Below are 24,485 nucleotides of genomic sequence, written 5' to 3'. Positions count from 1 at the left end.
CGCGTCCCCAAGTGGCTTCATCTCATTCTCCCTCTTCTTCCTTTGCCCCAAATGGGCGCGTGCTTCCCTTTCTCCCCAACCCCTCGCCCCTCCCCCACCCCGGGCTCCCTAGAGCCAACATCAGCACCATGGACAGGGCCTCGGGAGGGCTGCGGTGAGGGGCGAGGCGGGCAGGGCGCAGGGCGGGGCGGGGCGTGCGGGTGGGGGCCGGCGGGGAAGTTGTTCCCCACCCCAGCTGCGCGAGCCTGGGGTGTTTTTCCCTAGGAATTTCTCAGGGGCCCCCCAGGGGTCCCGGGGGCCCGCAGGACTGGTGAGTCAGCGCTGACGCACGCCCAGCTGCGCGCATCTGGCCAAGAGCCCTACCGCATTTCGCCGGGTTAGGGGTGAGGGGCGCCCCAGGGGTCAGGGGGGACGTAGTGGCTCCTGAAGTGATGGATTTTCAGGATTTCCTGATCTGGGGGACTGGCGGCTAGGCCCTCCCGGAAATCCCTCCCTAAGGTGAATTCAGTCCTCGACATACACACACCACACTTTGTCACTTTCTTTAAGTCTAGGGAGGTGACTGACCGTGTGGGTAATCCCCGACTGGCCTTTGCCCAATTCCCACGTCCACACATCCACATGGTCATGCAATCTCATGCATCCACTCAGAATATAAGCCTCCTGAGACACCAGGAATGGAAACACCGTGGCCCCGCCCAGGCAGCCCATCAACTACCCCACACATGGTCACTGCGTTGGCCCATCTCCTACACGTTTGAATTCTCACACTTACTTCCCTTGGCATCCATACAAACATGGCCAACATTTACAACCAAACACCCCACTCGCTGACTTGGTCAGATTCTCCCATGAACCATGTGGTAGTAGTCTCCTGGCTGTAGAACCACAACCCGATCACACATCTGAGCCATCATGGTCACAGACCAACTTGCATAACCTGCAGGACGGCAGCTCACACGTGGATATCCACCCTTCAGCCATTCTCTTATCCATTCAGCCACCCACACTTGCACAATCTCCTGTGTGTACTTTTTTTCTTGCACACACTGACACCTCTTCTCTTCCACCTGAGTAGATCCCAACCATGTCCCAGTCTAGACCCTCCTGCCTGCCTCCCTCTGTAGCCTAGACCCCACCCAGTCTTTCCCTGGGGGACTTGACCAGCGCAGGGGGGAGGGTTATGTGTGTGCGGGTGGGGGAGAAGCGTGGGCTGGTCCCTGACAGACCCCCACCTCCTGGCCCTGCAGGCAGGACTCAATGCCTCTTGTGTGTCTCCTTGTCATGAGGCCAACCATGGAAAGAAAGGGCAGTCAGTTTCCGAAAGGTCATTACAGAAGGGACACAAGATTGAAGCAGGAATCTTTTGGGTTAGATGCCAGGAAGGACTTTTGAAATGTGAATGAGCAGTTGCTGAAGGAGACCCCCTCGTACTGCATGGAGGCTGGGGTCGGGGGCAGGGGAGAGTCCCTGGGCAGGGTGAGGTGGTGGATGTCAGTCCTCCCTGGGCCCCAGGCTAGAGAAGGGGCAACTGAGATTGTTCCATGGGGGAGTGACCCTTGTGGTCAGCAGAGCCTGGGAGTGCAGATCTCAGTCCCAGGGGCCTGTAACTCAAATGCCTCTTAATGACAACCCAGCCACAAAACAAGCAATTAGGAGTGGGGGTTGGCAGGCAGGTTGGGGAGACAGGGCAAGAGAGAGAGAGAGAGAGAGAGAGAGAGAGAGAGGAGATTTACATGCAGAACTATAGAGATAAAAAAGCACAGAGTTAGAGACCTGCAGATAGACAGAGATGGAAAGAACCAAACAACAAGGTGCTGAGAGAGCAAGGGAGTGGGATGGTTTGATTCAGAGTGGATGCAGAGGACTGGGAAGATGGCACAGAAGGTGGGATCGAGAGAAAGAAGGAGAGAGGAGAAGGAGGCTGCATCAGGAGGGAACAGGGGCTGGGATGAGGCTCTGGAGTTTGGAGAGTGAGTGTTCGCCCAGGAGGAGCTGGGATGAGGGTCTTCGCCTAAGCCCCTGTCCTCCCCATGTCTGGCCCCTACCCAGCTCCCAAGGATGAGTTCAGCAGAGCTGCCCCTGGGGGTGAGGTCATGGCAGACTCAGCAGAATTTAGCTCCTGCCAAGAGGCTGGGTCAGGGGGTTAGTGGGACAGTCTGCAGAGGGTGGAGGGGATGTGATCAGGCAGGGGCTTTGGGCCCAGGGGAAGCCCCCACCCGCCCCTGCCCAGGCCATGTGGTTTCATTTAACACTGGCCTGGCTGCCTCGGGTGGGGCTGGGAGGATGGCCTGGATTCGGTTAGGGTTGGGCCAGACTGATCTATTCCTCTGCTGGGATGAGAGAGGGGGGAGGTTATCAGGGAGAGGTGATCAGAAGGAGGAGGTCAAAGTGACAGAACTGGGAGGTCACAGGTCAGATGGCAGAGACTGGGAAAGGCCAAGGGATGGGGTCAGCGGGTAATCGGAGGGAGAAGGCCAGAGGAAGGAATAGGAGAGGAGCCAGACGAGGGAGGTCAGATGGGAAAGTCAGAGGGAGGAGGTGAGAGCGGGGAGCCCGAGAGAGAGAGAGAGAGAGAGAGAGAGAGAGAGAGAGAGAGAGAGAGAGAGAGAGAGAGAGAGAGAGAGATCACAGTGGCGGGGGTTACAGGAAAGAGGTCATGGGCGATGGTGACCAAGGAGAAGGTCAGAAGGAAGTCAGGGTTGGTGATGGGCAGAGGAAGGGGGTCATGGGGGACGGTGGTCAAAGGGCCATGTTCAGAGCAGCTGGGGGCCCAGGAGGAGGTCAGAGGGAGCAGGCAGGAGCGGAACGTACAGGAGCCCCTCCTTCCCGTGTGGTTCCCCTGGCGAGGGGACTCCAGGCACGGGAAGTCATCCCAGGAGCTGGTGCGGGGGAGTGGAGAGAAGGGGACAGTTTGGCTCTGGGGCTCAGGCCAGGAAGCTTTGATTCATCCCAGAACTAGGTCAGCTTTTTTTCTCACCAAAAACCAAGGGGGAAAAAACACCCCCGAGTCAACAGACTGCTCCAGGCGGAACATCTGTGCGGCGGAGAGGGGGGGTTGCTGGTCCCAGGCCGCCTGCTTCTTCCGGAGCCATAAACACACTTGGGGTGGGGGGAGGAGGGGTCCCCAAACTTGAGCCCCTATCATGGAGTCCTGGGCTTGTTCTCACTGCTCTCTGCACCCTGGCTTCTCTCTGCAGCCGATCCCGTGGATGTGCTGAAGGCCCTGGGCGTGCGTGGGGGCCAGGCTGGGGTCCCCAAGGGACCTGGCTTCTGTCCCCAGAGGGCTCCAGAGGGTGACCGAGCATTCAGAGTGGGCAGGGCCAGCAGGCTCAGCATCCCCACACGGGAGCTGTTCCCAGGTGAGTGCGGGCTCCTGGGTGTCCTCACTGGGGGGCGTGGAGCCCTCTAAGCCTCCTGAACTGCCCGCTCCTTCTGTCCATCCAGATGGACACTTTCCCGCGAACTTCTCCATGTTGATGACTCTGAGGGCCCAGCAGGCCAATCAGTCTGTCCTTCTATCTATTTATGACGAGAGGGGTGCCCGGCAGCTGGGTCTGGCACTGGGGCCAGGTCTGGTCCTCCTAGGTGACTCCTTCGACCCCCTGCCCCAGCAGGTCAACCTCGTGGATGGCCAGTGAGTATCGGGGGAGGGGGAGGGTCCAGGGAGGGGGAGGTGAGCAGCACCGGCACCGAGACCCTTCCCTTACAGATGGCACCGTGTGGCGGTCAGCATAGATGGAGACACAGCGACCCTGGTAGCGGACTGTGAATCTCAGCCCCCTGTGTCGGGCCAGAAGCCTCGATTCCTCAGCACAGCTGGACTCACTGTTCTGGGGACCCAGGACATCAGGGAGGAGACTTTTGAGGTAGAGGGTTCCGTGCTAAGGGAAACCGAGACAGGGGTGACAAACCTGGAGAAGAAATTGGAGAAGGGAAATGCCCAGCCTCGGCCCAGCCCAGGGGATGGGAGAAGCAAGTGCGAGGCTTGGCCATCGTGGGTGGCCATGTGCGAGTGGAGCACACAGAGCCACAGACAGCGGGTCATGCTGTGCTGCATGCTTGTCTGTCGGGGGAGCTTTCACTTGGGACGTGTGATGGAGACTGATCTGAGACAGGGCGGGTGACCGCTGTGTGCCATTGTGAGATGTGTCACCTCCAGGAGGCCAGGGACCTCATCTATCTCGTGCCCTTCCTGGAAGGGCCTGCACAGGGTAGCATCTCACTGTGTGCCTGCATCAAGGGACCAATGCACCTTCAGTGGGGCATCGTGGGTGTGGTTTGTGGGGTGATGTGATGAGGCACAGACAGCACCTGGGCTTCTCTGAGTTGCAAGGGTTTGCTGTGATGCGGCTGCCGTCCTTGTACCTAGGGTCTCTGGGCGGGGGGAAGCGCCAAGGCTGCATGCCAGGAGGTGGGGGGCCATGCCAAGGAATGGGTGAGTCAGCCTGTGTCCCTGTCCCCACCCCACCCTCTCCCAGGGAGACATCCAGGAGCTGCTGATAAGCCCAGACCCTCAAGCTGCCTTCCGGGCCTGTGAGCAGTACCTGCCTGGCTGTGACAACCTGGACCCCGTGACCACAGGGGTGAGTAAGGGACTGTGACCTCAGGTCACAGCCTGAGGCGCCCCTGGCTCCAGGTGGCAGCAGGAGTGAATTCTAAAGCTCCAGAAGATGGGGTTGAACAACCTCTGACCCCAAACAGACCCCAGGCAGGACTGGCCTTGGACTCAAGGCACATAATGGAGTGGTCCTTGACCCCAGGTCACCAGGTTGAGTGAGAACTCACAGGTCCTGCGCCAGCATTGGTGACCTAGGTGACAGAGTAATAGCTTCTCCACTGGGGGACGCTCTAGACCTGACATGGACCCTCCTTCCAGGCCCCGCAGGGCGAGCCAGAGACCACCCCTCCTCGGCGCAAGGGCAAGGGGAAAGGGAAGAAGAAAGGGCGAGGCCGCAAGGGGAAGGGCAGGAAGAAGAAGGACAAGGAAGCCCCGACCCTGGGAGCACCTGCCGGCTCCCCGGAGAACCAGGTAAGGGGCCTGCACTTGTCACTTTGGCCCCTGCTGCCCGACTTCTGGCCTCTGATTCCCTCCTCTGGCCCTGGTTTGGAATCCAGCCTTAGACCTGAGCTCCCACTCCCCTTAGCTGACCGCCAGCTGATGACCATCTGGGGTGGGGTGACCCTGTCCTGTGGGCTTTCCTAGGCCTGCTCCCCAACCTCCAGTCCTGGGGGTCTCCCCCAGATGACTACCTGATTATTAGGGGGGTTTTGATGAGGGCTACTATTTAGGGGAGTCACTAGCTGGGGTGAATCATGACGGGTTCATTGATTGGTGTGTCATTTTGGGGGGGTGGGGTTCACCGACTGGGGTCATTGGTGAAGACTATTCCTTGGGGCAGTTCCTAATCGGGGCACTACTTGGCTTCCCTGATAGGGAGTGCTGGTCAGGAGGGTCACTGAAGAGGGTCAATATTTGGGATGATCCCAGTTGGGGGGTCACTGTAGGAAGTCATTAACGGAGGTCATTGTCGATGTTTTTGGCGTCCCTTGTTTAAGGTTAATGGTTAGGGGTCATTAGGGGTTTTGTTGGGGGGGTCACTAGAATGCATAGTGGGGTCACCCACTGGGGTCATAGTTGTAGGGGTGATTTTCAGGGGATCGTGGATGGGGTCACAGTTTGGGATCTCTGATGGGTTATCAGGAATTAGTGTTCAGGATCCCTGGTTGGGGAGCATTAGTTGGGCAAGCACTCCATGTTGGAGGGTCACTGGTTGGAGGAATAATTGATCAAAGGTCACTGGAAGAGTTGATTAGGTAGGGGAGGCACTAATTAGTGCTTATTGTTGGGGGATGTCCCTGGCTGGGGGTCTCTGGGAAGATCACTGGGTGGAGGAGAACCTGGTTGGGGCCATTGATGGGAATCACTATGGAGGGTCACTTATAGGTCACTGGCTGTAGGAGTCATTGGGGTCCGTTGCTGGAGGTCATTAGCTGGTGGGTCACTGAGTAGAGGTCCTTGGCACAGGTCACTGGGGACTTTAGTCCAAAGGTCACTGGTCGAATCACATCTCAGTTCCAACCTTTCTGGCCCTTAACAGAGAAACCATGAACAGTACGCCCCTTCCCAGCCACATCCTCAGCCCCAGCCCCTCACTTGGGCCCCGACTGCCCTCTTCCTCTGCCTTGACCCAGTTCTCGTGCAGCTGTTCAGGCCAGAAGGAGCTGGCTGACTGTGGCCTGGCTGGCTGACTGTGGCCTGAGTTCTGCCTTGGGAGAGGACATGTGGGATAGGCTTCCGGAGTCTGGCCCTGAGTCCTGGACCTTGACCTTGACCACTGAGCTCTGGAGCCAGCCTGGTTCTGCCTCGCAGGCCTCTGAACCCGGCTCAGCCCTGTCCCTCCTCTATGCAGGATGGCTCCCCCTGCTGGCCGTCCTGGTCCAGACCCCAGGGGCTGGCCTCCATGTTCTTTGGGAATCCTCCTGTGTCCCGCTCCCCAGAATGAGAGGTCCCTGAGGTCAAGGCCTGGCTCCTCCTTTGCTTCCCTTCTGTTTCAACCGGCCTGACCCCAGACCTGACACTTCCTCCATGCCTGCTCCAGACCTCTATGGATGTCCCCAAGATTGAGACGCCGGTTCCAACTCTGCCTCCCACTCCCACGCCTTTGGTCTTCACCACCACTGTGACTGTGGGCGGCAACGTCACCCTCCTGGAGGTCGGTGGGAAGTGGACGGTGCTGGAAGGGGCGGGCCCTGGGGTAGTGGTGGTGGCGGCAGACAATAAGGAGGCCAGGGACAAACTTTGACTGTCCCAATGTCCTCAGCGGGGACTGGATGCTGAAGGTGGAACCCAGCTAGAGACTCCAGAGCTTGGAGTAGAGACGGAGGAAGAAGGAGGAAGCGGCCCCACCATGGGTCCCCAGTTCCGGGCAGCAGAACAGCCTTCACAGGCTGAGTTCCAGATCTTTCCTGTGAGTCTGGGGCCGTGGGGGTCTGGTTAGGTGCAGGGGAAGGGACTCCTATCTGGAGCCCCAGGGACCTCATTCTTTCTCTTGATTCTGTTTGTCTTGCTTTGAATGCCTTCCCACGACCCCCGTGCAGTGCAGACCCCAGGGCCTGCAGTGTGACAGGGACTGTGTTAACAGATGACTCCGCGGGTAGGGTGAGGCACTGGGCTTTCAGACTAAGCGCATGAGAAACCCCTTGAAAGGGAACGTGAGACTTGGAGGTCTCAAAGCAATCTCCGCCTGCTCGATGGCACACGGACAGTAGGGGGAGCCAGAGAGGCAGAAGAAGCCTGTGGTCCAGGCAAGACAGGAGCCAGATTTGGGATAGGCTCCATTTTGGCCTTGCTGCTGGAGTGGAGAAAGGTAGATATGCCCATGGGACTATTGAATAAGGGGTGTCCTCTAGCCTTGTGACAGGGGAGTGGAGAGTCAAGGCTCTCAGTCTTCATGTCTTGAATTGCCAACACCTGGGTGACATCCAATGGCCATGTTAAAAGCGGGATGGCTAGAAGATTCTGGAGTTCAGGGGAGACTGTCTAGGCTGGAGAGGAAGACTTGGGATGCCTCAGTAGAGAGATGGTATCTTTAACCAAGATACTGGAATGAAATTACCTAAGAAAAAAATGCAGACAGAGCTGGGGACCCAGATTCTAGCCTTGGTGTTGGACAGAGGAAGGGGCAGAGTGGTTACCAGCCCTGCACCGAGGACTGTGTTCATCATTCATCTTTACGTGGGAGGGATGCAGCCGACTCTACAGGTGACCCAGTGATCTGTAACTGGCCAAAGGGGTTGAGTAAGTTCCCAGTGTCACTTCGTAAGAGGCAAGAGGCTGATCCAAGTTAGGACGCTCGGGAGTTTGTGCCCTTGACCTTGATGCAGCTTTGTCAGGTTGACGGAGGAGACTGAGCGTCTCGGCCTAGGCTCTGTGGGTGGGCCCTGTGTGTTTCGGGGACAGGGAGTGGACTCACCTCTTTTTCCTCTCTACCTCCTCTCCAGGGTGTGGGAGAGAAGGGTGCAAAAGGAGAACCTGCAGTGATAGAGCAGGTGAGGACCTGGGGCAGCAAGGGGCTTAGGGGGCCACTGGAACAGGGGTCACACACTTCTCTCTTTCTCTCCAGGGGCAAAAATTTGAGGGACCTCCAGGAGCCCCAGGACCTCGAGTGAGTACGGGCTGCACGGCCTTCTTGCTATCTTTGTAGCGGGGCTGTTCCAGTCCCCAAAGTGGGGTGTCGTGTTGCCTGATCATGTAGTGGCCACTGGACATTGGAGGCACAAAGGACATGTCAAAACAAGGGTTGGGACACAAAATTGGGGGTTGATAGGGATCACTATTGAATAGGGTAGCAGGAATGGCTAGGAGGTAGAGCAGAGGTCAGTCTGGGGTCAGGGGCCAGGAGGGTTGGAATTCAGCTTAGCTTTGCATTTCCGGTGACTTCTGTTTCTCCCTCCCCAACAGGGGGTGGTGGGCCCATCAGGCCCTCCTGGCCCCCCAGGATTCCCTGGGGACCGTGGCCTACCGGTAAGAGACTGTCTGTCTTCAGTGCGTGAGCTTTCAGGTTGGGAACCCGGTGGTTTGAATGTGGGTCTCAGGGGCTGGGCCTGGAGACGCCATCTGGAGTTGGTGATCTTCTGCTGATCTCTCTCTCCATCTGTGATAAAACGGGCCCTTCTTCTGCTGCTGGGGGCCAGTCCCCTGCTTTTCTCCCTGGGCCTCTGTTTCTGTATGTCTTTTGTCTGTCTCTCTACCTATATCTTTGTCTCTGTCTCTCTGTCTTTCCACCTCTCTTCCCCCATCATTCATCTTCTCTGTCTCCCTTTCTCTGTCTTTGTCTCTCTCTGTCTCTTCCTGCCTCCGTCCATCTTTCTCTGGTGCCCTCTCTTAGGGCCCTGCTGGCCTCCCGGGAATTCCTGGCATTGATGGGATCCGGGGCCCACCGGGCACTGTCATCATGATGCCGGTAAGGAGCTGGGGTGGCACAGCCTTGGGGAGGAGATCCCTGACCACGGAGGAGGCCTCTGCTCGGAACTGCCCTCACCATCATTGCTCCTTAGTTCCAGTTTGCGAGCAGCTCCCTCAAAGGACCCCCAGTGTCCTTCCAGCAGGCCCAGGCTCAGGCGGTACTGCAACAGACTCAGGTGAGTGGGATGGGGGAGTGTTCATGGGAGAGATGGCAGAAACGAGGGATAATGAAGGTCTGCCCAGGAGACAGGGTGGCAGTGTCTGTTTCCTGAGATGCATGTCTTGGTTTGTCTTCTGTTGCTATAACAAAATACCCGGGACTGGGTAATTTATAAAGAAGTGTATTGGGGTCATGGTTCTGGAGGTTGGGAAATCCAAGAATATGGCGCTGGCACCTGCTCAGCATCTGGTGGGGACCTTCTTGCTGTGTTATAACGCAGCAGAGGGCATCACACGGCAGGACAGAGCAAGTGTGCCAGCTAGGGCCTCTTCCTCTCCTTATAAAACCACTAATGTCATTATGCAGTCCCACAATCATGACCTCATTTACCCCCAATCATGTCTCAAAGGCCCCACCTCTAAATACCATTAGTATATAAACTGGGGATCAATTCTGACACATGAACTTCTGGGGGGCACGTTCAAACTGTAGTAGTGCCTTTGAGGGGATCTTGTTTGGGGGTCTTGGGGGGAAACTCTTGGTTTTGTTGTCCTCTATCTCTCCAGCTGTCCATGAAAGGTCCCCCCGGCCCAGTGGGGCTCACTGGACGCCCAGGCCCTGTGGTGAGTAAGGGGTCTGCAGAGAAGAGGGGCAACAGCCGTGGAGAGGGGTCACATTCCTCCAACCACTTCCCCGTCTCTCCTTCCCCAAGGGTCTCCCTGGATACCCAGGTCTGAAGGGAGAAGCAGGAGAAGTGGGGCCACAGGTGAGTCTGGAGGGGAAGGGTCTTCCCCCGAGGCCACAGGTTAAAGTGGCCGCTGGGGAAACCCTCACGGGGCCGGGGTTTGCAGTTACTGCCTTCCCTGGTGAGTGCCTCCCTTCTTTTTATCCTTCCTTCCTTCTTCCATCTTTTCTTTTGCTTCTAGGGTCCCCGAGGACTGCAGGGGCCCCCTGGGCCACCTGGTCGAGAGGGCAAGATGGTGAGCACCTTCCCGGTCCCCAAGCTACCTTTTGCCCTTCCCTCATGACCCAGCAGGCACCGGGGCTCTGTGCCTCCAGGGTCCGCTGGTGTCCCTGAGGCTGGCAATGGAAGCTCTCCTGAGCGTGGGGCTCAGGAGTCGGGCCAAGGTCCTAGAGTCAGGGAGGATGTTGGGACAGGAGTAACCCACCGCCCGAGGTCTAAAGTGGAACCAGGAAACTGGCAGGGAAGAGCGTTCCGGGCAGAAGGAACAGAGCAGCACCCTGGAGGAACTGATCAACACGACAGTTCCGGGTGGCGACCGAGGCCGGGAGCACCACAGCAGGGCCATCGTGGAGGCTGCAGTGGGAATGCTCAGTGTTGACGATGATGGTGACTCGGGCTAGAATTAGGGGGCTGGGGATAAGGACTTATGGAAGACCCCAGCCAAGAGTCCAGAAATGATGGCAGATCTCTTGATGATGATGACGAGAATGTAGTCGAGTTCCTAATTTGGGGACGGGGTCCTGGGGGGGGGGGTTATCCCTGACACCTGGGCTCACTTTCCTCCTAGGGCCGCCCTGGAGCAGACGGGGCCCGCGGTCTCCCGGGGGACACAGGACCTAAGGTAGGCCCCAGGGCCGGGTCGGGAGGCGGGCGCTGTCGGGATCAAGGACCCAGGCTCAGCTGGGGTCTCTCTGGACAGGGCGATCGGGGCTTCGATGGCCTGCCAGGGCTGCCTGGTGAGAAGGGCCAAAGGGTGAGTGTGCCAGTCTCCCCACAGCCAAGCCCCCTTCCCAACACATCCGCTCTCCTTTCCTTCCTGAGCACCAGAGCCTTGGCCTGGTGCCTGAGTCCTCACGCCTCATGCCCCTCCTCCTTTCCCCGGGGGGGGGTGTCTCCCCTGCATGATTCCACCCTCCCCTCTGTGCCCCCCTCCAGGGTGACTTTGGCCGTGTGGGACACCCTGGCCCCCCAGGGGAGGATGGTGAGAAGGTAAGTTTGGAGGAGGGTGCGTGGAGGAGAGTCTGGGTGACCATGGGCAAGGAGGAGGGCCTTTGAGAGCTGGGTGGGGAATGGGCTCTGCTCGGGGAGCATCGGGGAGCCCTGGGGTGGGGGTGGGGGCATCTCAAGGGGAGCAGGAAGTGGACTTGGGTGGACACACCTAGACCTGGAGTCAGGAGCCTGCGGAGAATCCATGCCCTCAGACGGTGGGATCCCAGGGATCTCAGTAAAACCTAGATCCCTGGAGCCGACGCCCTGGGGCTGCTCCAGAGTTGGGCTTCCCCCTCTCCAAATAACGGCCTCTCCCACAGGGAGCAGAGGGACCCCCAGGGCCCACTGGCCAGGCTGGAGAGCCAGTAAGTATCCGGGAGCCCTGACCGCGCTCGCTTGGTGCAGGGCAGAGAGTGGGAAGTCCCAGGGCCCCCGGATTCCTGCCCACAGCCCTGAACTCCCGGGACCGCAGGGTGGAGCTGGGGTAATGCTGCTCTTTCTTTCAGGGACCCCGTGGACTGATTGGCCCCAGGGGCTCCCCCGGCCCCCTGGGATGCCCGGTGAGAATGTCGTCGCCCCTGGCGTCCCTGCCTTTTCTTACCTGTCCCCCTGTGCGTGTCCGTTTCCGTGGCCTGGTAGCTCTGTCTGCTTTTCCTTTCCGCCTGTACCTCTCAGGGTCTTCCTCTCGGGCGCCCGGCTTGTCCCCAGTCCTGGTCTCACATCCTCTCTTTCTCCAGGGTGTCACCGGAAGTGATGGCGCTCCGGGTGCCAAAGGCAATGTGGTAAGTGTCCTGCCGTCTGAGCCTTGGCCCTTTCCACTCCCTGAGCTCATAATCGTCATATCCTTGTCTGCCCCTGTGACCCCTCATGTCCGCCTTGCTGACCCTCAAGGCCATGACCCGGTGTCAAGGAGCCCTCATTCTCTCCACAGGGTCCTCCAGGAGAACCAGGTCCTCCAGGACAGCAGGGGAACCATGGGTCCCAGGTTGGAACTTAGACCTCGGACATCTCCCAGCCTCCCAGCCTCCCAGCCTCCCCAGCCTCCGCAGCCTCTGCACTCACTGCTTTGTTCTCAAGCCTCACCCCCTCCCTTTATGTCTCTAGGGAATTCCCGGCCCCCAGGGGCCCATCGGCACTCCTGGGGAGAAGGTGAGTGACCACTCTACCCATCGCCACCTCCTCATGTCATTCTCCGCCAACTCTGTGGCCAGGAAAATCCTTGCACCAGGGCCCCCCTGTCAGCCGGGGCTAGTGATGAATGGCCACATCCCCTAAGTCAGCCGAGAGGTACAAAGTATCATTGTGGGGAAAGCCGCTGTGAGGAACGGAAACCACCAAGGCCAGACCACAAAAGGGGGCATTGTGAGGATACAGAGGACCCCACAGAAGCCTTAAACAGAGGGGGTTTCTAAGACGCACAGGCACAGCAGCCCCTTCCCAGGGCCCGTGTTCTTCTCCTTGTTTCTGTGCACATCTGTGCCCGTGTCCCCTGGCAGACAGGCTGCTTTCTGCACATGTCTGTTTGTCCCCACCCCCCTGCCAGCTGCTATTTCTGCACAATCCTCAGCTGTGGTGTGACCATTTCTGGCTCCAGCTCCCCGTGACCTTAGGTCTCCACCTAAAGCCATGCCATCCATCATGGTTCTGTCTCTTGCCTCTCAATTTCTGAAGAGAAGTGGATTGGCTCAGATGGGCCCCGCGGTCCGTCTTTGGACCTGGTAAATGCTTGCAGGACCAGGAGGTTACCTCATGCCTGCCTAGACCCACCCTTCTGCAGATGGAGCTCGGGGTGGGGGACACTTTTAAAGAAAGGGGTGCGGCTGGGAAAACTGCCACCCTACCCCGCAGCATCTCTTACGCTGTCGCTCCGTTTTGTGCTCAGCTTGGAACCCAGGGCCTCCTGCGGGCTAAGCAAATATTCTTTTAACTCTGGGCTCCATCCCTAGCTTCTCCCGCTGGTTTACATCCCTTCTCTCCAGGCTCTCAGGGGAGGAGGATTTTCTTTTCCTTTTTTAAGTATGTAAATTCATATATATATAAGGCCACACCTGGCCTTGAACTCACAGTCCTCCTGCCTCAGCCTCTGGAGTAGCTGGGATTACACATGCATCCCCGCAGCTGGCTAGATGAGGAGGACTTCCCATACTCCAGGAGAGCAAGGGGCTCACCCGGGGCCAGCCAGCAAGTTTGGGCAGAGCTGGGGTAGATTTCCTGGCCAGAGGCACCACTTTTTTGCTAACTTGGAGGCAGCTGCCTGTCTGCAGAGAAAAACCCCTGCTGCAGGACTCTGGGCCCTGTCCCCTGTCTCCCTCTACCATTGGTCTTCTTTCAGGGCCCCCCTGGAAATCCAGGAATTCCAGGCCTCCCAGGAGCTGATGGCCCTCCGGTGAGAATCAGGGGCTGGGACAGGGAGGAAGGGTAAGGGACAGGCTGGCAAATGTTGGTCTTTGATGACTTAGCGTGTTTCTTCCTCAGGGTCACCCAGGCCATGAGGGTCCCACAGGAGAGAAAGGGGCACAGGTGAGTGGCCAGGAGGAGGCTGGTTTGGGGGAGGAGGGTTGACAGACAGGGCCAGGAGTCTGGGGCCAGTGAGGAGAGCCATGGCACTGGACACACAGTGAGGGTGGAACAGGGTGACATTGGCCTTCTCTTCCTCTCAGGGTCCCCCAGGATCGGCAGGCCCCCCAGGCTATCCAGGAGGCCGCGGCGTGAAGGTAGGTGAACCCTGTGCCTAGAGAGGCATCAATGGGCCAGGCATGATGGAGTGGGAACGGGGTTTGGATCTGAGCATTCCGTAAGCCCAGTGATGTCGAGGTACAGTTACATACACAGGAGTCTCTTTTATCCACCGTTTCCCTTTCCAAGATTTCTGGTACTCATGGTCAACCTCAGCCTGAAACTATTAAGTAGAAAATTCCAGAAAGAAACAACATAAGTTTTAAATTGCATGCCATTCTGAGGAGTGTGGTGAAATGGTGAGCCATTCTGCTTTCTCTCTCCCAGTACGGGAATTGTCCCTTTATGCAGAGTATCCATGCAGTATAAACTACCTCCTCATTTGTCACTTAGTAGCTGTCTTGGCTGTCAGATTGGCTTTCACAGTATCACAGTGCATTTGTTCAAGTAACCCTTATTTCGCTTAATAACGGCCCCAGAGTGCAAGAGTGTTCACGCTGGCATTTCACATATGCCAATGAGAAGCTGTAAAGTGCTTTCTTTAATTGAAAAGGTGAAAGTACAATGAGATATGTTTGGGGGCGTATATTGTTATAATTGCTATAAAATGATTAATTATAACAGTTTATCATTATAATTGTTCTCTTTTATTATTAGTCACTGTTGTTAATATCTTTGTGTGACTAATTTACAAGTCAAATTTTATTATAGGTATGTACACAGAGAGGGGGAAGAAAAACATAATATATGCAGGGCTCAGTCCTTTCTGTGGTTTCCAGCAACCGCTGGGGCCCTTGGGTGAATGCCTTGTAGATAAAGAGGAACAACTGTGCTTGTGCCTGTGTTGTAGCTGAATCTAGTTACATTGCAGCCCAGGCCAGAGAACAATTGTAGCCAAGTTTAGTTACATTGTGGTCAAGTTAATTACCCTGGGGCTGGAGCTAGTCATGCTATTTCCAAACACAGTTGCATTGTATCCAAGTGTAAGTTCATGGTAGCCTCTGAGCTCACAGCTCTGTTGCAGCCAGATGCAACTCCCAGAGTTTCAGGGAGCTGGCCTCGCGGCTTGCACTGAGCAGTCTCCCTGACACCAAGCATGGCCTCCTCACCGCCAGCACAATGGGGAACATTCCTCTGCCTTCGGAGTGAGCCTGGAGTCTGGAATGTTCATCTCCCTCCTGCCAGAAGGAGCTGTGGACACAGTGTCCCTGGGAAATGGGAATCAATTTACTTGGAGATCTCGCCTTCCCTGTGCACCCCACGTGGAAGGCCTTGGGAGGCGGCCAGGGGCTGAGGGGGAGGGGCATGCACCCTGCAGGCCCTGGGGATGCACCCTGCAGGCACTTCCTCCACGGCTGTCCTCTGCGGCGGAGCCCGGGGCTCTCTGAAGCAGAGAAGCACCGAGAGCTTCTTCCTTTGTTTTTCAGGGTACCTCTGGGAACCGGGGCCTCCAAGGAGAGAAGGGCGAGAGGGTGAGAGGGACGAGACCCTTGGAGGGGGGAGCCCCCATAACGGGGCCCTGGCTGTGTCTGTCCCCGAGGCCCTGCCTTCTGACCTCTGTCTCTCTCTCACCCAGGGAGAGGACGGTTTCCCTGGATTTAAGGGTGATGTGGGGCCCAAAGGCGATCGGGTAAGACAAGCCCCTGATGAGGGGTTGGGTGGGCCTGGGGGGCTTTGGGCTTTGGGGAGACAGAGGGGGTGAGCTGGGGCTAAGGTGGGGCTTGAGGGGCAGGAAAAGCAAAAGTCGAATTCAGTGCCTCTTCTTTCTGTTCCAGGGGCACCCAGGACCACCAGGTCCCCGGGGAGAGGATGGTCCCGAGGGGCCAAAGGGGCCAGAGGGTCTGGAGGGAGAGGAGGGCCCCCCAGGGGCAGCGGGGGAGAAGGTGAATAAATGTTGGTCCCTGTCCGTTCTCTCTCCCCAGTCCTTTGCTACTGTCCCCTAGATAAGCACTCCACCCTGCCACGCCCCCAGCCTGTGCTCTTTGATCTCTGACCACAGGATGTTTCTACCTCATTGTCACCCCCTCGGTTCCACAGCTCAGCATCTGAGCAGGCCCACGCACATCTTATTCCAGACCCACAGTCACCACGTGCAATAGGCATTGATCCCCGCTTTTACAGGTGAGGAATCTGACCTTTGTCCTGAACTCTCTCTGCAGGGCAAGCTTGGGGTGCCAGGTCTCCCAGGTTACCCAGGACGCCCAGGACCTAAGGTAAGAAGCCAGGGAGCTGGGGGTTGGGAGGATGAGGGGTCAGGGACTAATATATGGGGGGCCCAGGTTATGGTCTGAGTGGTGGGCTGTCGACCTCAGGAGCCACTGAGAGAGTATAAAACATGGGCTTTGGCATCAAATGGAGTTAGGATCAAATGCTCACTCCTTATCAGCTATATAACCTTAACCAAATATTTTGAGCCCATTTTTTTTCAGCTGCAAAATAGAGAGATACCAGTAGTATTATCCTCATCAATTTGATGATGATAAAACGACGTGATCCTTATTTGTGTAATCAGAGTTGGCTCATCAGCCAAGTTCATGAAGGGGGATGTATGACTCTGTCTTCTGTGGCTGTAACAAAACACTTGAAGCTTGGTACTTTGTAAAGCAAAGAGGTTTAGCTCACAGTTTTGGAGGCTGCAAGTCCAAGATCAGTTGGCCCCATTGGTTTAGCCTTTGGTGAGGGCTTTCCTGGCTATATCCCTTCCTGGTATATGGCATCATGGCAGGAATGCATGCAAGAGGAAGAGATGCCATGGCAAGACAGGAACCCAGAGAGAGAGACAGAGAGAGAGAGGGGCAGGTGAGGGGCCAGTCTTACTCTTTTATAACAACCCTCTTGTGGGAACTAGCTGGGTTCCCAAGAGAACTGCATTAATCCTTTCCCATTAATCCCAGTGACATAAAGACCTCCCTCTAGGCCCCGCCTCTTAAAGAATCCACCACCTCACTATGACCACACTGACCACAAAGCCTCTATCCCAGGAGCCCATGGGGGACAGACCACATTCACCTCCCACAGGAGGTAATCATACATAATTCAGATATTACATATCTTGGATTTATTGGACCTGATAAAGTGTACTTATACAAAATGTACTTACATAAAAACATACGTTTCTTTGCCAACGTCTTGCTGGATGAGCACACGAGGAGGTTTATCTTTCTGCCTGCACCACGCCCGTGTTACATCATGGGCGACTCATCCTTTCTGTTTACATAAAGTACATCGGGATCTTAAAGACACTCCAAACAAATCTGAGTGCAGGGTTCTTGCAGAGTCTCCCTTTTTCGCCCTCTGGAGCCGAGGCGGAGATCTGACCGACACCTACTTACTGGGACAGCACCTTGTGTGTATGCCTGTGGCTTTCCGTCGGGGTGCGTCTTTTCCGCTCAGCTCAGTTTTGACGGACATCGACATCCTTCTTTTCCTACGATAGCCCATCCGTTCTCACACATCTCCATCGACTTGCATGACCTGGGTGGCAAGCACAGGGGACCTAAAGGGGCTTGGGGGCAGATTCAAGACACCCCGGTCACCTTAGAACTGAACCCCTGCAAGGGGAGGTTCGTGGGGACTCATTTCTTGGGGTCTCTGGTAGGGGTGCTGATGGCAATGGCAGGAGAGCAGAGTGGAGAACATCGCTGCCCTCGTGAGCCGTCAAGTGGGGTGGGGGGAGGGGGAGGGGCCGACCAGGGTGCCCATCCTCTTCAAAGGCATGTGCACAGTGACCTAAAGACCTCCCTCTAGGCTCTGCCTGTTAAAGTTCACCACCTCCCAAGAGCCCACCTCAGGGACCCAGCCCTGAGCACATGGGTCCTTGAGGGACATTCATCAAAACCATAGCAGGCAGCTGTTTCTTGAGCACTTACTAGGTGCCAAATGGGACGTGACGCTGGTTCTGTGAAGGATTCTACCGAATCCTCTCCCAAACCTTGTGAGGAGGGCACTGTCGGTGTCTGCAGGTGACAGATAAGGAAACGGATGGTCAGAGAGACTCAGCCCCTTGTCCAGAGCCACACAGCTGGGGAGGGGTGGATCTGGGACCAGACTCAGACCAAATGATGGAAGGTCAAGGACACAGGCAAAGCTCTCGGTGAGTGTCTGTCAGGCAGGCCTGGTAACAAGCTGATCCACCAGTAAGAAGCTAAGATGCTGGCAAATCCCGGTGGGTACGTGAGCAGAACTCTTGAAGCATGTAGGGACCCACCATGTGGTCCTGTGGGGAAGGACAGGGTGGCCCTGGGGTGGGATTGGAGCCGGAGGGCACCACACACTTGCTGGGCAACTTGGGCAGGTGTCTGTCCTGGTCTGGACTCAGCTGCATAGCGGTGGTGGGGGGGGGGGCAGCAGAACCTGGGGATATTTACCCCCTGGGGAGGCAGGGTCCTTCCAAGAGGTTTGGGACACACGACTGGCAGATGACATGCCATTAGCTGAATGGCACTGACCGCGGGCCACACAGTCGGGAAGGCCCGTGAGTCAAGTCCTCGTCTGGGAAGCGGACATGGGATAAGTAAGAAAGTGAATGAAGTCATTTCAATCCAGGGGAAAATGCCACAGGTGACAGGCGCAGGGTGACTTGTAGGAGGTGGTGGTCAGGAGGGTGGCCAAAGGGCATCTGAGGGCTGGAGTTGTAGCTCAGTGGTAGAGCACTGGCCTTGCAAGGGTGAGGCCCTGAGGTCAATCCTAGTACCACAGAAAAACAAATAAAGGCATCGAGTCCATCTACAACTAAAATAAATCAATGAAAGGCCGCCTGAGATCCAAGCCATGCGGAGTACCTGGCTTTCTGGGCCTTGGAGCAGTTTGTGCAAAGACCCTGAGGCAGGAACATGCTTCTGTGCCTAAGCAACATGGGGGAGGCCAGTGTCTTCAGCGGATGGAGCAGGGGGAAGGCAGAGGGCTGCCTTGGAGGGTGCTGGGGCTGGAGGGACCCAAGGAAGCCACCGGAGCCAGTGGCCCAGAAAGGTTGATTCCCCCGACCAGGCCCTGCTTACCCCCTCACTTCTCTGCTCTCTCCATTCAGGGATCTATTGGATTTCCGGGGCCCCTGGGACCATTAGGAGAGAAAGGGAAGCGGGTGAGTGGTGATCCAGGGGGTGGGAGAGGGAAGGGCCAGCTGGAAGGGCAGGGTGGCGGCGGTGCTGGGCCGGGTCTGTGTTAGGGCGCGGGTGGTGATCCTGGTGCCGCCTGCCTCCCGCGCCCTGCCTTACACCCGTAGCCCAAGCCGGTGTGTGCTGTGGCCCCTGCGCTGGTGCTGGGGTGCGCTCGGGCTGCCCCTGCACGCGCATGGTGTGACTGTGCACATGCGCGTGTGCAAAAGGGTGTGGATACACGCACGTGTGCCTGCTCCTAGCATCGCCATGTGAGGTCGGGGGTGGGTGCTCGCGGGGTGTGGGCGACCGGGCTGTTGACCAGGACAACAGCCTCATGGAGTCTGGGCGTGTGTGCTTACGCGGGGTGTGCGCGGCCACCTTTGGTGGTGTTCCGCGTGACAACGGTGTCCACTCGGGCGCAGGTGGTGGTGTGCTTGGGCCCCGTAGGTGCCATCAGACCCGGAGTGGGGGGCTGTGATCTCCCACGCTGTGTGTGTGGGAGGCTGTGAGTGTGCGGCAGGCGTGTCTGGGTGTGGCGGGTCATTGTCCCTCTGTCCCCTGACCCTCTCTGCTTGCCTTCTCAGGGGAAGGCCGGGCAGCCAGGAGAGGAAGGAGAGCGGGGACCCCCAGTGAGTGTGCGGTGCCCCCACTGCTGGGCCAGGGGGACGGGGCTGGGCGGAGGAGCTGGGGGAGGGTGGAGGAGGCCTTGAGGGCGCTGGGCGCCTGGGGGCGCTGGGCGCCGGCTCCTCCGCCTCTCACTTCTTTGCTTTCCTCTGTGCAGGGCTCCCGCGGGGAGAGGGGGCAACCAGGCGCCACGGGGCAGCCAGGCGCCAAGGTATGGGACCAACGGCTCCCCTCACTTCCCCATCCCGGGGTCACCCCCCACTGGCCCTCCCCAGCTGAGCCTGTTCTGGGGTCTGAGCCTCATTCACTCTGTCCTAGGGTGATGTGGGCCAGGACGGGTCCCCTGGGATCCCCGGAGAGAAGGTGAGTGTGTGTGTGTGTGTGTGTGAGAGAGAAAGAGGGTGATTCTGAGCAGGGGACAAACTCTGGGGTGGGGGGACATTAAAATACACTGGAAAGAGCGCAGTCTCAAAGTCAGGAGAGGGCCATGGGTCCAACATGCCAGCTTTGCCGCTAGCCAACTGTGTGACCTTGGGCAAGTCTCTTAACTTCTCTGTGCCTGGATTTCCCTCTCGGTGAAATGGGAACGGCCACAGCCTCCCCTCCCCCAGGAGGGCTGCGGTACTGAGTGGGATGACTTGGCTGGGAGAGTGCTCAGTCCGAGCCTGGCACGCAGCAGGCGCTCCCTAGGTGCCCGCTTCTGGTTTTTGTTTTTGGTACCGGGGGATTAAACCAGGGCGCTTAACCACTGAGCCACATCCCAACCCCTTTTAATATTTTATGAAGAGACAGGGTCTCGCTAAGTTACTTAGGGCCTGGCTCAGTTGGCCTCAAACTTGTGGTCCTCCTGACTCAGCCTCCCAAGTCACTGGGATTCTAGGCTGGAGCCCCTGCGCCCGGCTTTGCGTGCTGGCTCCTGAAGTCATGATGAGTTAGTGGTTTCTGGTTCCATTTCAGGGCCTCCCTGGTCTACAGGGCCCCCCAGGATTCCCTGGGACAAAAGGCCCGCCTGTGAGTAAGGTCACCCCGATTGGGGTTTGGGGAGGGGAGAGGTTCTGCACCTGTACCCCAACTCTCTCTGGCCTTGTTCCCTAGGGCCCCCAGGGGAAAGACGGGATACCAGGGCACCCTGGACCCAGGGGAGAACTGGTGAGTGACCCATTGACCTCTGACCCCTGACCTGTCCGGTCCTCCCTTTCTCCCTCCCACGTGACACCTCCATCTTCTTTCTCTCCACAGGGCTTCCAAGGTCTGACGGGCCCACCGGGACCCGCCGGGGTCCTGGGTCCTCAGGTCAGAGTGGGCCCCACAGGCTCACCCGGCGGGGGACACCGTGGGCTGGAAGCGGGGGTCTGACCGCCCCCGCGGCCACCCCCATTCAGGATGCACCCTCTTGCTCTCCAGGGAAAGACAGGAGACGTGGGGCCTCTGGGCGAGCGGGGGCCCCCGGGCCCCCCTGGACCTCCCGGCGAACACGGCCTCCCGGGCTTGGAAGGCAGAGAGGGGGCCAAGGTGAGACCCCCGCGACAGGCGGTCCAGGTCGAACGGCCCCCAAGTGCCCCCCGTGGCCCCCGGGCCACTCAGGGCTCTGAACCAGCTGCGTGGGGGGGCAGAGTCGGAGCGGAGACCCCCGAGCCTGACCCCCTCCCTGGACTCTGCAGGGAGAGGTCGGGCCCCTGGGACCTCTTGGGAAGGAGGGGCCACCCGGGCCCAGAGGCTTCCCTGGCCCCCAAGGCGCCCCTGGGGACCCCGTGAGTATTCCTTGGGGGCCCCGTTTGTGCCTGGCTGGACGCAGAGGAGGGCGGGGCCCGGGGGAGGGGCGTGGCCTCCTGGGGGGGGGGGCAGCCCGGAGCCTAACAGAATGCAGGCTGGGGGGGCCCAGAGGAGGTGGACCCCAGACTCAGCGCTTGGTCCCAGGAAGGGGGTGGCGACTGCGTCCCCCAGAGTGGAGACGGGACCTGGGCTTCCCTGGGGGTTTCCTGACTGTGAGTCATCTCCTTCCTCAGGGACCCATGGGTCTGAAGGGTGACAAGGGCCCTCCTGGCCCTGTTGGGGCCAATGTAAGTACAAGTACATCTGCTGGGTGGGGAAGGGGGTGGGAGGAACTCCGGGGGATCAGAAGCTTGGCACTGTTATGCTTAAGCCTGCTGTCTTTGAAGTCAGATGGGCCTGGGGCTCACCCAGTCCTGCCACCCATTGGCTGGGCAGTTGTACCACTGGTGAGCCTGTTTCCTTACATGTAAAATTGCTATGATGAGAAGCTTCCTTTTTTTTTTTTTTTTTTATCATAAGCCTTAATGACATGACCTGTTTGCATTAGTTTGTCTTACATTGTTATAATGACATGCCTGAGGCTCGGGAACTTTATAAAGAAGAAAGGTTTACTTTAGCTCCTAGTCCTAGTCCAAGGTCAAGGGACTGCCCCTAGTGACGGCCTTCCTGCTGGCAGAGTCCTGAGATAGTTGAGAGAGAGTGCATGTCCGTACGTTTGGTCTCTCTCCCTTTTCTTATAAAGCCACCAGGATTCAGTTGGGGACGACAGCCTAAGAATTTTATCTAACCCTAATAATTTCAAAGGCCCGCCTCTGAACACCATACTCAGATTAAGTCTCTGCCCTGCCAATCCTCACGGTGGGGATCACGTTTTAACACATGAACCCCAGGGGCCAACACACTCCACCAATGGCGCCACCCAACAAATGCTCCCTGTGGCGGGTCCTCTCTGGTGCTGACCTTCTAGTGTAGTTAGTGACGTGCTGTGAGGCCAAGCGGGAGAGTTTGTGGAGCCTAGGGGACAGCAACTTAAACAGGCCGGTCAGGGAAGGGCTCCCTGACAGGTGACTCTGGAGCTGACACCTGAAGGAGGTGAGCAGGGAGCCCGCGGGGTTCTGCAGGGGGGGTGTTCTGGGAAGGAGGAACAGTAGCTGCAAAGACCCTGAGGCAGGACCATCCCTGACGTGCTGAGGAGCGGCAGGGAGGTGCCTGTGCCTGGGCTGAGAGTGAGGGGAAGAGTGAGAGGAAGCGAGGGCAGGTGGCAGGGGAAGGTGGGCAGAGCTGATGGGCCTCCAGGAGGACTCTCTGCTCTGAGGGAGGTGGCAGCCACGGAGGGTGATGAGGAAGGAGGGACGTGCCTGGACTTGGGTGCCCAAGGGTGCCCTTGGCGGCGGTGAGCAGGGAGCAGGTTAATATGATGCTGGGGACAGCAGGTCCAGCGGGGAGACCGCTGACCCTCCTTCCCGTCCGCAGGGCTCTCCCGGTGAGCGCGGTCCTGTGGGCCCGTCAGGTGGTATTGGGCTTCCTGGTCAAAGTGGAGGGCCAGGCCCGGTTGGTCCTGCAGGAGAGAAGGGGTCCCCGGTGAGTGTCCTGCCCACACCAGCCCTCAGCGTCTCAGGACCCGGCTCCTGAGGAACACGCCGGCCCTGACCCCCCACTCTCCCCAACAGGGAGAACGAGGCGCCCCCGGCCCCACCGGCAAAGATGGGATCCCAGGGCCCCTGGGGCTTCAGGGACCCCCCGGAGCTGCTGGGCCTGCTGGAGAGGAGGGGGACAAGGTGAGGGGGACAGAGAGGCCGGTCGGGGAGGCTGGGGTGGAGGAGGCTGGGTCCTCCTTCACCCTGTTTTCTCTGCAGGGAGAAGTGGGTCCCCCTGGTCACAAGGGGAGCAGAGGCGACAAGGGAGATGCGGTGAGTGGGGATCCACTTACGGGTGGCCCTCAGAGGGGGCAGGAGGGGCCGGCGTGGGGGGTGGGCTGCTGTGGTCAAGGGGCCACAGACGAGGAGACGGGGCCCTGGGAGCTGGGAAGGCATCGGGGGTGCCCGCCTCTCCTGTTCCTTGGTGGCGTGGCGCCCCTCTGCTGTGACCCTGCTGGGCCTGGGGACATTCTGTTCCCAGCTTCCCCCAGAACTTCCGCTCCAGTAACCCGAGCTGTGCCCGGGGCCCGGGGGACACCCAGGCCAAGATCCTGATGGGCCGGGCTTAGGCGGACACCTGTCCCTGACCCCATGGGCTGGGGCTCGGAGTCCGGTTGGGGAGGGAAGTTTTAAGTGGGGGTGGGTGGGGAGGTGTTGATTGACATTTCCAGAGGCCCCCCCCCCCTCCAACCTGGAACCAAGAGGATTTTCTATGTGTCCCTCCCCAGGGCCCACCGGGACCAACAGGGATACGGGGTCCTGCAGGACTCCCCGGCCCCCCGGTGAGTGTTCCCAGCTTTGTGACCCCTGACAGGAAGGGAGAGTGTCCCTCTGCAGGACCCAGTCCCAGTCTCCGCCCAACCCTGTTTACCCCCAATGCCGCCGCCGACACCCAGTGTGGACTCACCTCCATCCTCAGCCCCAGCCTCAACCCTGCTCATGACCTTGACCTCAGTCCAAACTCAAGCCTGATGCTCAAATGCCAACTAAACCTAGCCTCGTCCGACCCTCCACCCCACCCTGACCTCTGCTGAACCCAGATCTGAACTTGAACTTGGAATTGGACTCTGGCCTGTCTCAGAGTCAGTTTTCTGTTGCTGACTAACGGAGACCTGGTAATTTATAAAGGAAAGAGTTCTGGGGGCCGGGGTAGAGTTTAGGGCAGCTCAGTAATGGAGCATTGGCGTGCTGTGCACGGGTCCTGGGTTTCATCCCAAGCACCCGACACACAGCCACGGAGGTTTGCTGGGCTCGTGGCTCTGGAAGCCGTGAAGTCCAAGGGCCTGGGGCTGGCATCTTCGAAGGGTTGTTCACCACCTGGCGGAGGGCAGCACCTGGGAGACAGATCACGGGGGCCAACCTGGGCCATCCTGGGCCAACCCTCATCATCTAACCCCAGGGCTCATCTCCAAACGCCATTCACACAGGAACCTCCAGGTTCCAACACATGAGCTTCGAGGGGGCACATTCAAACCACAGCAGGCCCCAACCTCAAACCCAATCCTAAATCGCACCTCCACCCCATCTGGACCCTGCCCTGGCTTTAACCTGGGCTCCAGACGGGGCTCATCATCCCTGGCCATCTCAAAACCTTGAA

At 58.3% G+C, this 24,485-nt stretch overlaps 1 protein-coding gene across 4 annotated transcripts in view; it reads left to right on the top strand.

The window, feature by feature from the left end:
- Col5a3 (collagen type V alpha 3 chain) overlaps window positions 1-24,485 on the top strand; it is a 36,776-nt gene that overhangs the window by 1,863 nt on the left and 10,428 nt on the right. For 2 of the 4 annotated variants that reach the window (XM_078035621.1, XM_078035636.1), the window contains exons 3-46: window positions 3,201-3,362; window positions 3,448-3,637; window positions 3,713-3,869; window positions 4,482-4,586; window positions 4,880-5,032; window positions 6,603-6,716; window positions 6,825-6,971; window positions 8,005-8,052; window positions 8,127-8,168; window positions 8,465-8,527; window positions 8,892-8,966; window positions 9,061-9,144; window positions 9,695-9,751; window positions 9,841-9,894; window positions 10,055-10,108; window positions 10,661-10,714; window positions 10,793-10,846; window positions 11,029-11,082; window positions 11,403-11,447; window positions 11,589-11,642; window positions 11,820-11,864; window positions 12,014-12,067; window positions 12,187-12,231; window positions 13,415-13,468; window positions 13,558-13,602; window positions 13,743-13,796; window positions 15,186-15,230; window positions 15,335-15,388; window positions 15,534-15,641; window positions 15,918-15,971; window positions 18,785-18,838; window positions 19,439-19,483; window positions 19,636-19,689; window positions 19,797-19,841; window positions 20,436-20,489; window positions 20,574-20,627; window positions 20,718-20,771; window positions 20,883-20,990; window positions 21,140-21,229; window positions 21,485-21,538; window positions 22,725-22,832; window positions 22,922-23,029; window positions 23,108-23,161; window positions 23,617-23,670. In XM_078035621.1, the coding sequence (XP_077891747.1) occupies window positions 3,201-3,362; window positions 3,448-3,637; window positions 3,713-3,869; window positions 4,482-4,586; window positions 4,880-5,032; window positions 6,603-6,716; window positions 6,825-6,971; window positions 8,005-8,052; window positions 8,127-8,168; window positions 8,465-8,527; window positions 8,892-8,966; window positions 9,061-9,144; window positions 9,695-9,751; window positions 9,841-9,894; window positions 10,055-10,108; window positions 10,661-10,714; window positions 10,793-10,846; window positions 11,029-11,082; window positions 11,403-11,447; window positions 11,589-11,642; window positions 11,820-11,864; window positions 12,014-12,067; window positions 12,187-12,231; window positions 13,415-13,468; window positions 13,558-13,602; window positions 13,743-13,796; window positions 15,186-15,230; window positions 15,335-15,388; window positions 15,534-15,641; window positions 15,918-15,971; window positions 18,785-18,838; window positions 19,439-19,483; window positions 19,636-19,689; window positions 19,797-19,841; window positions 20,436-20,489; window positions 20,574-20,627; window positions 20,718-20,771; window positions 20,883-20,990; window positions 21,140-21,229; window positions 21,485-21,538; window positions 22,725-22,832; window positions 22,922-23,029; window positions 23,108-23,161; window positions 23,617-23,670 (3,260 nt within the window). Of the gene's footprint in view, window positions 1-2,634; window positions 2,685-3,200; window positions 3,363-3,447; window positions 3,638-3,712; window positions 3,870-4,481; window positions 4,587-4,879; window positions 5,033-6,602; window positions 6,717-6,824; window positions 6,972-8,004; window positions 8,053-8,126; window positions 8,169-8,464; window positions 8,528-8,891; window positions 8,967-9,060; window positions 9,145-9,694; window positions 9,752-9,840; window positions 9,895-10,054; window positions 10,109-10,660; window positions 10,715-10,792; window positions 10,847-11,028; window positions 11,083-11,402; window positions 11,448-11,588; window positions 11,643-11,819; window positions 11,865-12,013; window positions 12,068-12,186; window positions 12,232-13,414; window positions 13,469-13,557; window positions 13,603-13,742; window positions 13,797-15,185; window positions 15,231-15,334; window positions 15,389-15,533; window positions 15,642-15,917; window positions 15,972-18,784; window positions 18,839-19,438; window positions 19,484-19,635; window positions 19,690-19,796; window positions 19,842-20,435; window positions 20,490-20,573; window positions 20,628-20,717; window positions 20,772-20,882; window positions 20,991-21,139; window positions 21,230-21,484; window positions 21,539-22,724; window positions 22,833-22,921; window positions 23,030-23,107; window positions 23,162-23,616; window positions 23,671-24,485 lie in introns of those variants that run through there. The other 2 variants (XM_078035633.1, XM_078035626.1) reach the window with 2 other exon arrangements.

Source organism: Ictidomys tridecemlineatus, chromosome 2 (genome assembly GCF_052094955.1).
Source record: "Ictidomys tridecemlineatus isolate mIctTri1 chromosome 2, mIctTri1.hap1, whole genome shotgun sequence".
Classification (NCBI taxonomy): Eukaryota; Metazoa; Chordata; class Mammalia; order Rodentia; family Sciuridae; genus Ictidomys; species Ictidomys tridecemlineatus.
Note: the sequence above shows the minus strand (reverse complement) of the source record. Positions and strands in the feature narration are given on the sequence as shown.